This window comes from Ptychodera flava, chromosome 7 (assembly GCF_041260155.1).
Source record: "Ptychodera flava strain L36383 chromosome 7, AS_Pfla_20210202, whole genome shotgun sequence".
NCBI classification, from domain to species: Eukaryota; Metazoa; Hemichordata; class Enteropneusta; family Ptychoderidae; genus Ptychodera; species Ptychodera flava.
The window spans coordinates 3,348,035-3,358,782 of NC_091934.1; the positions used below are offsets into that span (position 1 = coordinate 3,348,035).

Here is a 10,748-nt window from a genome sequence, read left to right on the forward strand (position 1 = left end):
TTCACATGTTTTTTGTAAAGGATTACTGTCTGATTTTTTTCGCGTGGTCACCATGCTAGTTTACCGATTAACAATCTTTCTGATATGACTACATGCACATGGTTAGACGAAGTGCTTGCAAATAATCATGGACAAAGCAGACACTGAACAAGAATACATAAATGTATATACATTGTATGTGAAATATCTGTACTATTATTTCAGATGCTATATAATCCTACACCCCTATATTTACAATATTAATGTTGGTCTCTGTGAATTCATTTAAGTTTGCTTGCGCATTCTGTTATGCACAGATGATTTTTCTCTGATATGAGTTTGCTACCTACAGTTCCCTCGCTTTGCGTTAATTGAACATTGCGACAATGGACCATGTCACTTCCGATAAGTGTTTTGATATTTTCGTTAAATTTAATTTTAAATAATTGCAGTGAGAGAACCCGCTCCAGATCAATTCCGTCGACAAATATTGTCCATGTTCACTCGTTGTTTGAAACATGACCCAAAAACCATGTCTACAAGTGAGAACTGTAAATCGCATCAGCGCGCTGAGATGAGTTATTAATCTGGAAAATGTCTAGCTGCCGCGTTTTGTCGTGAAAACCATTTATTAATATGATTGTAGTGATTAAGTGACGTTTCACGATTGTTTATTCGCTTTCTTCCTTCTTTGGTTTTTGTTTGCCAAGGAAATATTACACAATGTATTCCGTATTTTTGTTCAGAGACTAGAATACAATATGACTTAATGTTCAAATATCTTTGACAGGAACTGACTTTGTGGTTCTTTTAATCTGTTGTTCGTTGTGTCCTGGAAAGAGGAGCTAATTTCTCCGGTTAAAATAGTTGTTATTTTGGCTATCGAAGGAACCAGGGTAAAGAGCATAGCTGCGATAATTATGAAAGAATAATTCATGTAACACAACCTTGTCATTTTTTCTGTGAAAAAAATGCACACTATAGAGTCGATAAAGTATCATTCAATAATTTTTGTTGGCGCTGGAAAGTCAATAATATTAGTACTAGAATTTAGAATAAGAAGATTACAAACGTTGGTGTCAGCAAACACAACTTTGTCCTAAAGTTAGAGGGCATTGCCTTGTAAAGTTTCTTGTATCGGTCAAACATCTGCAGTAAATCGTCCTCATTTGTGTCGGAGCCACTTTCATAGAGACGTTAATTCTCAACGAAGTGTCGTGCACTGAGAATCTCGTAAGCGTCTTACTGCCAAGATGAGCTGATTAAAATTTGCTTGTATACATTGAAAGCTATGTAGATAAGAGACGATAAAAAGAAGCCGCTACACTATCATTCCTTCCGGCAACTTTTCAACATTGAGTGAAATTCTTTCTCACTGACATAGTGTATTTGATAGGCTTAGTCTTATTTGCACTAACCCAGACAAAGGATTCAAGATCTACTATTGTGTCCAGTCAGCATGCTGCATAATCATGGCCAGACATCTTTTTGAACTAAGCATAGCCTGCAGTAATAGTAGTATTGGTCGATTTTTAGTATTCTTATCTTCACTATCGTCCCAGAATTGACTGTTCAATTACAAATGTGACTACCACAAGACAGGTAAAGCCACACATGACATTTTTCAACGTTATAAATACGTGGATAGCGTATCTTACCGGCTGTATTGCTGTACTCCCATAGAACTTAGCTGTCACTCGTTCAATTATCAATCCCATCATCCTATCGGCTTGCTCTTTCACTGTTGCTACTAGACTGACAGAGAAAACTTTGCTCTAAGCATTCCTACCCCCTGTAGTTAAATCGGAAATTTTGATTTTATCGATGGATTTTGCGATTATTTTTCCCCATACGGTTGGATATAACACTTTACTAATTTACGCTCTGCTTGCACGCTATTACGTCTTTAAAAGTATATTTTAAGGTAAAGATTACGTGCCCCATTGAAACATATATTACACTCTACATCACACGCTGCATTGCACGCCTGTTTCTGTCTTGTTTAATAAACACTCTTTGGCCACATCTGTGATCAGAATAATATTATTTATATGTGTAAACTTCGCTGTTTTCCAAATTTTTTTTGAAAACAGTCTAAACGTAGCTTTAATAAAAGGATCGCAATTATATCCACATTTCCCCTGTACTTGAATCAAACCTCTCATAGTTAAATGATATATTTTCAGGTATCACCGGTGACACGTTTGAATTCATGGAGAATGGCGATGGGCCCCCGCGTTACAAAATTATGAACTACAAACAAACGTCGCCCGGTAAATATGGCTATGTAGAGGCTGGTCGCTATATTGAACAAACTCTTGATCTTGATATGGGCGTACTACAGTACCGACTTGATGAACCAGAATATCCACCATCTATCTGCAGTTCACCCTGTGACTCGGGCGAAAAGAAATCAATGATTGAAGGAGAGAAGTGTTGCTGGGTTTGTATTCCATGTGCCCGGTACGAGTTTCTGGAGGACGAGTACACTTGCGCCGAATGCGGGGATGGAATGCTACCAAATGAAACCATGACTGGTTGCTACGAGATCTTGGCAATCCATCTGGAATATGGCAGCGTGTGGGCCATAGTATCCATATCATTCGCCACCTTCGGCATCATATTAACCTGCGCAGTAGTTGTGCTCTTTATAAAGTACAACGACACTCCTGTGGTGAAAGCATCTGGCCGTGAATTGAGTTACGTTCTGCTTCTTGGTGTGTTCATGTGCTTTGCCATGACTTACCTTCTGGTTGCTAAACCAAGCCACATCATCTGCGGTGCCCAGAAGTTCATGATCGGCATTAGCTTTGCCACTTGCTACGCTGCCTTGATGATCAAAACAAACAGAATCGCCAGAATTTTCAATAGCGGAAAAACCTCTGCCAAAAGACCAAGTTATATAAGTCCGCAGTCACAGTTAGTGTTCACAGCTGTGTTGGTGGGAATCCAAGTCATCATTTCCACAGCATTTGTAATTGCATCTCCTCCACAGGGTATTAGACATTATCCTAGCAGAGAGGAAGCTCAGCTGGTTTGTAAATCCTTCGTGGACACGTCGTTCATGCTGGGACTTGCCTATCCAATATTTCTTATGATACTTTGTACTTTATACGCTATAAAGACTCGAAAAATTCCAGAAGCCTTTAATGAAGCCAAATTTATTGGTTTCACAATGTACACGACTTGTATTATATGGTTGGCGTTCATACCAATATATCTGACAACGGCTAATAACATTCAAGTCAGAATAACTACTACATGTTTTTCTATAAGTCTCAGTGGACTTGTTGTTCTAGCCTGCTTGTTTTCTCCAAAAGTTTATATAGTTCTCTTCCGGCCTGAAAGAAACAAACCACAGGGCAAGATACTCCAGTCAAAAAGAAAAAGTCCACATGCAAGGCCAAGTTCATCGTGTAACACGTCATCAGGTGCCACGTGTACAGAAAGTAAGATTATGCTATAAAATAAGTACCTACATGTGTGTTAACAGTTAAGTATGCCTGTTTTAAATATCAACTCTTTCCCAGTTATCCTCAAACATTCCATTCGCCCTGCAATGTACTTAAACTCGCACTGTTCTTTCATCTGTAATCAGCACATGGTGTTGTTTTGCCAATCTGTATTTCAAAATCAAAGTTGCATGCTCTACCGCTGCTTATGTTCATAAGTTCGATAAACGCTAAAGACCATTTCACAGGGTATATCGCAATGCTGGCTTTGAAAACACTATAGCTGCAGTAAGAAATCGTAAGTTCCAAAAGCAACGTTAAGTGGCGCTGTTTATTTCCACTATGTCTCTTTTGTTGGCTAGTAATATACGAAGCACGTTGTAACAAAATTAAATGATACCAACACGTCCGTACGAACCCAACACGTCCGTCCGTTATGAAAATACCCTCTTTCTAGTTTCTTCCAATCAGTTAATTTTAGTGCGATTTTTCTGGATTTTATGGTCCATAGGTTCTCTTACATGTCATCATTACGACAATTAGGGACATAGTTTGGAAGTGTGTAGGAGTTCATACTATGACTGCCTGAAAATGTAATAAGCGGTCTTTTTTAGGTGACAACTAGATCAAAACCAGTGTATTTGCAGCCGAATCTATGGCATTGGTAACTCTGGGCCTTTGCATTTCATTGAAATCTTAACGCTCTAGCGAGTAGTTTTGATGTCCACAAAGACGTCAACAGAATGTCATCTAACATTCAAAACCGAGAATCTGATCAGAAATTAGTTTAAATAGGCGACAGGTAAAAAGTATCAAATCCTGACACACGAAGTGAAAGGTATTTTATCATAATTATGAAAATTTAAGGGAGAAAATACTCGCTTTCTTGGTAGAATTCATGACCAGATCAAAATGTATGTAACATTATCAAGGAAGAATTAATCCCACACATAGATAAAGAGGCACAAGCCGATTTCGATCAAGGAAACGTTGGTGAATTGATAACGCCCCCGTCACGTGACGCATTGCATGGTAGCCCCCAATCAATCAATTCAATTCAAGTAATATTATTCTTTTAACGTTTCAACCGTCAGCATCGTTTTACAGAACACCCAATGGTTCCAGATTCTCAGAAATGTCATCTATTCCTACACTTGGAGAACCTGCTGAAGGCGTGAATGTATTTAAATTCGAGACAATTTAATTACTAGAGTACACTAAAAAAAAAACCGCGAAAATGAAAAACGATGTTCAAGGTCGTAAGAAAACTATCTAAATTCCCACGAGACATATAACATTTCCTGGTAAAGTGAAATCACTAACATTTAATACTATACAAAGCTTCACAGCTGGCGCTATTTCCATTTATTCAAAAGGAAAGTCTAATGTTCTATCTAACAATATTTTGTTTTGTTCATAACTTATCGGAAAACGGGATGTAAGTGTATTTATAAATTTAGTTTTTTGACAAATTCAATGAAAACCAAGAACGTCAACAAAGGTCTGAAGATGATTGATTGACCGATAAAAACAAACCTATCATAATCCATTAAACGATAATGGTTGACACACTACAATTTCGAAGATGAACAAAGCTTGGTGAATTTGAAGTTTGTCGAAAACGTTGAATGTCATGTGGGATACACTGGCATCAACTAAAAATTAATTTTTAACACCAGGCAAGTGTATAAATGATATCTTCAAGAAGAATAGAACACCATTTCTACAAAGACTTTCAATAATTCAGTATTAAAAATATTAAAAATAACTAGAGTGTACTTCTCATATTATTGAATGAGTGGACTTCCGCCGCCAACTCAATTAACTAATCACGTGATCTAGAAATTAATGAGTTTAAGATGTGAAGAACTTAAGACCTACCCTGACTTAATACAGCACTGTGTGAAAGCTTGTTTGACTTTTCCATATCATTTCCCACGTTCACAATATCGGACCCCGAAAATCCATTTCCAGAGGGTTATTGAGATCACACGTATTTATCATAATATTGCCATCCTCCTGATAATCAACAAGTATATTTGACAAATGCTTTCCGTATACGGTCACCGTTGGGCAATTTCAGTGTTTTAATCAATTTAATGGGTATTATATTTGCATTAATTACTCTCAGTAACAAAATTTAGCGTTTTCTGATAAAGCAACTAATTAATACGTTTATGTTTTTGTTTGTAGCTGTGGAAATAAACAGAGCTAGTCGTCACTACTACCGTGGAAACACCTTACGACCTGAAGACGCAGGCGAGGTCAGGCTCTGAGAACTTTTATACAAAACAGACGAACATTTTATTTTTTATCAAAATTACTTGTAATGAGAGGCATATTGAAACAATGAAATTCACCATACTTCAGTACGTTGCTGGGAATAAATATTGTGAGATTTCATGAATATACAAATAGACAATGAAGATGATTTTCTTGTCGTCTATGATTTGGACATTGTTGAACGGCAGGTTGATATCCAGGATGAATATCGATTCAAAAATCTCGAGTTATTTTGCTTTTTTATATATGATTGGAGGAAGACATTCTTTTCAGACACCACACTGTCTATCCTTGTAACTTCAGGCAAAACAGCTTCATCCTTATAAATTATGTGTAAACATTAAAAAATTCTGGTCCATTATATTGTATTCTTAAATCCTAGCATTTTGTCGACGGAAGATAATAATATTTATATTCCTTATTATCATTGGATAAAGTGACAATTCACTTTGTGACTTCTGTCTTAATTACACAATGTCAGTCATACTAATATCCATTCTATATCGAGGATAAGTTTCTCACCAAAAATACGCTTTGGTCTCAGTGCAGACGATGCTGCCATCATGTACGCTCGAGGTTACAGGAAAACGTACTCACTGGCAAATATACAGCTTGATGCTTTTATGCTGCAGTGTTAGACACTAAGATGGAATAAAGTGTTAGACACTGAGATGGAATAAAGTGTTAGGCACTGAGATGGAATAAAGTGTTAGACACTGAGATGGAATAAAGTGTTAGGCACTGAGATGGAATAAAGTGTTAGGCACTGAGATGGAATAAAGTGTTAGGCACTGAGATGGAATAAAGTGTTAGACACTGAGATGGAATAAAGTGTTAGACACTGAGATGGAATAAAGTGTTAGACACTGAGATGGAATAAAGTGTTAGACACTGAGATGGAATAAAGTGTTAGGCACTGAGATGGAATAAAGTGTTAGACACTGAGATGGAATAAAGTGTTAGGCACTGAGATGGAATAAAGTGTTAGGCACTGAGATGGACCCGGTAAAACTTGTGAGCTACGACTCGGAACTTGTGTAAATCTATGCTGCGGAATTATTCTGAATGACTTCATACCGGCATGGAGGTACCGGGAGTCACTTGGCAACCGCCTTCTCAGATTCGATTATTGTCACGTGTGTATATTCTGAATCTTGTTCTAAAGTTGTTTGGTGTGTCAATGAGTGTGAGAGCGGGTAGTGTCAGAATAACGATTCCTCATCTTGGTATCTTGTGCCTCCGCCTTAAATAGACTAAGTGTATCCCTGCGGCAATCTTTTAACCCAAATTTGAGAATATGTAAGGTTTTCTTTGCGCTTAAACGTGCAAATATGTTGAATTTGGCGGTATAGCCTCATAAAAGCCAGAGGAATGAGAGAGACATGAGAATTTCCAGACAACAAAGAGTTCATCATTCAAAATCACACACTAATGTTGATGTTGAGGGTGACATGGAGTTTTTGACAAAACAGTACAACCGATAAATAGAACCGACAATGCAAGGGGACCTATTTCATTGTTTAAAGAATAAGTTTCATAGACTTTCTATTCAACTCCCCTTTCTCCTATTTAATCACCCCAAAAGATTATTTCCGAAGACTGCATTTGTTGTCTTTCAACATTTTTTTGTTCTTCATGAGCAGAATATACTTAATCAGGGTAAATTTCAACAGGGTATTTTCAACGGTTACATGTATATTTTAAAATTTTATTAGAATGTTAACCGATTTAAATGTACATTTCCAGTTTATCAATTTGTTACTTTTTCTAGAATGTTGTCCGCTTTGCCATTTCATCCTTCTCAGATAATGAAATGATGACATCATCCACGTGTAAAATTGATTTTGATATCTGTGAACGGGAATGTGACAAACAGAAGACTTCATGCTATTGAGATGTTTGTTTAGGGTTGTATCTTTCCCTCAATGTATGGACTACAGTCATCCTTTCCAGTTTGCATCGGTAACCGATGATGAACGGAAAAAAAAACAGAGTTTTATCAGTTGCCTGTAGCAGCACAATCTGCGTTCGTTCAGTAATAATATGTGATTTTGCTAATCCGTCCTCCGACACGTACTTTTTCATGCCGTCATTTTCTTTGCATAATAAATGTATATGGAAGTTCCTGGCATCACGTGATCACATCTTCACTATTGTTGTGATGTTCTGTGAGAATCTCTATAACATCACTAAGCCTTTGTCCTTCTAACCACACTGTAAATATCAAATTTTGTAAAAAGAAATTTCAGAGAAACCATTTAATTTACAGTGGCGCAAAAAGCTATTGAGGTCAATACTTGAGCGCGACTCGTTGGTATGTTATCTTTGACTATGTTGGCATTTTGTATCTCCCAAAGAAAAGAATGCAGTTCATAGATACATCTACTGAATGAATGAATGAATGAATGAATGAATGAATGAATGAATGAATGAATGAATGCACTCCCTAGTTTAATGTAAATTAAAGTTGACTTGACATTTTCTTTCCTCACTTGTTATGTTATTGTAATTGTACAACTATAGCCACGCAGCATGCTAGCAGCGTTCAGCCAATCACCAATTACATTTAAGGTTTATATGAAATGTAAATATCTATTCCTCTAGCCTATTCAATTAAGGTACCAGCAGACCAGGATTGTCAAGCGGGGTCGGTGTATGGTATCAAAATGTCAGATTGTAATACAGTCTGTTATTTGTATAGACCAATGTATTCATTGTTGCACAACAGAAAGTAATCACAATGACCACAAAATAGCCTTACCAGATCTTGCATCAACGTTGCTTTACATTGAAGTATTCTACAACTTTATTCTGTTTTATCATTAAGTAAGTATCTCTTCATTTGTCTTATTGATGTCCCAATGCCCTTGAACACTACAGCTTGATTTTCCTTACTTTTGGCTATCAGTATGGTTCCAAAAGTTTTAAATCCATCAGTCTTTGCGTGTAGATACTGGATACCGTGCCATCTTGTGTACTGAGTGGTGTTAATGTACACGTTGTATGGATCCGGTGAAGTTAGAGCATATATTTCATAATGTGCAGTTGGATGCAAACACTTTTGAGATGCAAAGGTGATCTGTTTGTTGTTCTTATCTCTATGATTGCCTACCTATAGAAGTTAAACTATTTTATACACTATATGTTTTGTACAAAGAATTTTTGTTACTCTCTTGATGAGCGTCTACTCAGCTAACATATTCATACCAAGTCACTCACCTGTCTGTAATTGACTTGTAATTATATTTGAGAGTTACAGTTAACGTGGTTTCTTTTTAAATGGACAAATTTCATTCCTCGCAAACATTGTTAAAATTGGAGCCAATAAATTCCGTTTCCACAAAATCAATATTTTGATGTGACGTTTTTATCTTAATTATATTCAAGGAAAAAATAGTAGAATTATGGAGTGAAAAGACATATTAGTACTGGCCAATTAAACCACACTTCACTCCACTTTCACATCACTGATATGGAAGGGGCAGCAAATAAATGTTACCAGAGAATATTTGCTGATAATTGTACGGTTTGACAGCTGAGACGTATTCACGTGACTTAATGCGTGAGCAACCACAAATTTGAATACAATAGGAACTGTTATTTGAAGATGCATATACTGGGGACAGACCTTGTCAAGTATGCTGCCACGGAAGTACCCGGCGGACTGTACCATTATTTTTAGGGATCCCCAGTGCTAGTTTAATAAGTCATATATTCTCTCTTCTCAACGCTCTTAACTAAGTTTAACAACGTACTAGTTCAAGAAATCCTACATGGGAACGGGTTATTTAAAGTCGTTAGAAGTTTCTTGTGTCCATGCACATTGTACAGATACGTCTGTGGTTCAACTACACAAACAAGTGCTGCTGTAATATAATGTGTGAAGAAAGGTGCCAAAATGAATAGGTATAATTCACGGCAAAAAGGGGTGCTGCTCGACTAAGGAGGTTGTTGTAGAATGTGTAAAGTGGAGTGCCAAACGGCAAAAGACATTACATGACAATAAGATCTAATAAGGCTTGTCTCTTGGCCTTCATCATGTTCATGCTAGTGCCATTCTTGCAGTAATTGGAAAGAAACAAACTGTCCTTTGACTTTTTTCAATCCTCCAAAAAAGTGATATACTATTAAAACAATTACAGCCACAAGCGCACTGTACTACTACTGCTTGTCATACCCTTCAATTGGTATGCGTATTGAGTCCCTCACAACCGTCGGCCACCCCTAAAAATTAATGGTACAGTCCACCGGGTACTTCAGTAGCAGCATACTTGACAAGGTGCCTGGGGACTAGGTAACTATACATTACATTGCAAGACTACCAACCATTGCTGGTTTCACGCGACCACATCCCTATCAGTCGTAAAATCTCGATACACATGACATTTCTAAACTTCGTATACACACTATTCTTGCAAGGCAAGCGTCAGGTTTTGCTGCCGTGTTTCACTCTATCATTATTGGTTTTACTAGATACTTATACGCAATGTTAAGCTTTAAATTTCTAAGATAGTTTTAAGTTGTCTGATAAATGTGGTTGAATGTACTATGAGTAAAGTGTAAGCTTGTCAAGGAAATATGAGATGACAAACGAGGACAGCGTCTAAACAACGGTTTCACACGAGACAATCCACTTCTGCATTTATACATAGAGTAAAATCGTTGAAGTCAACACATATGCCACTACATGACCATCTACTTTAATTTTAGCATCTCACCGACAGACGGAACAGTCATAAATGATTAGCCTCGGGAGAACATCAAAGCTAACATTCCACACGGGCTCTATCCTCTGCATTCATATTAATAGTTTTATGATGTCTGTAGAATGCATCGTCAAATGACGATACTGATCCGTTAGCTTTGATATAGTGACAATTTCTGGTCGCAAAATGATGGTCCGTGTTTAAACTCATTAGCATAGTATGGCACTAATCTAGCTAGCACGTATCATCTGACACCTGCATAATTACACTTACTGACCAATTAAACCACACTTCATTGTTCAATAAATCGCCAGTCATCTTGTTTGGC

General features: G+C 37.1%; 1 protein-coding gene across 7 annotated transcripts in view; it reads left to right on the top strand.

Moving 5' to 3' along the window:
- LOC139136575 (metabotropic glutamate receptor 2-like) overlaps nucleotides 1-9,059 on the top strand; it is a 213,638-nt gene extending 204,579 nt beyond the window's left edge. For 5 of the 7 annotated variants that reach the window (XM_070704319.1, XM_070704322.1, XM_070704321.1 and 2 more), the window contains 2 exons: nucleotides 2,166-3,428; nucleotides 5,625-9,059. In XM_070704319.1, coding sequence (XP_070560420.1) covers nucleotides 2,166-3,428; nucleotides 5,625-5,707 — 1,346 coding nt within the window. In that variant the 3' untranslated portion in view covers nucleotides 5,708-9,059. Of the gene's footprint in view, nucleotides 1-2,165; nucleotides 3,472-5,624 lie in introns of all 7 variants that reach the window. The other 2 variants (XM_070704324.1, XM_070704323.1) reach the window with 2 other exon arrangements.
- Nucleotides 9,060-10,748: the final 1,689 nt, after the last annotated feature.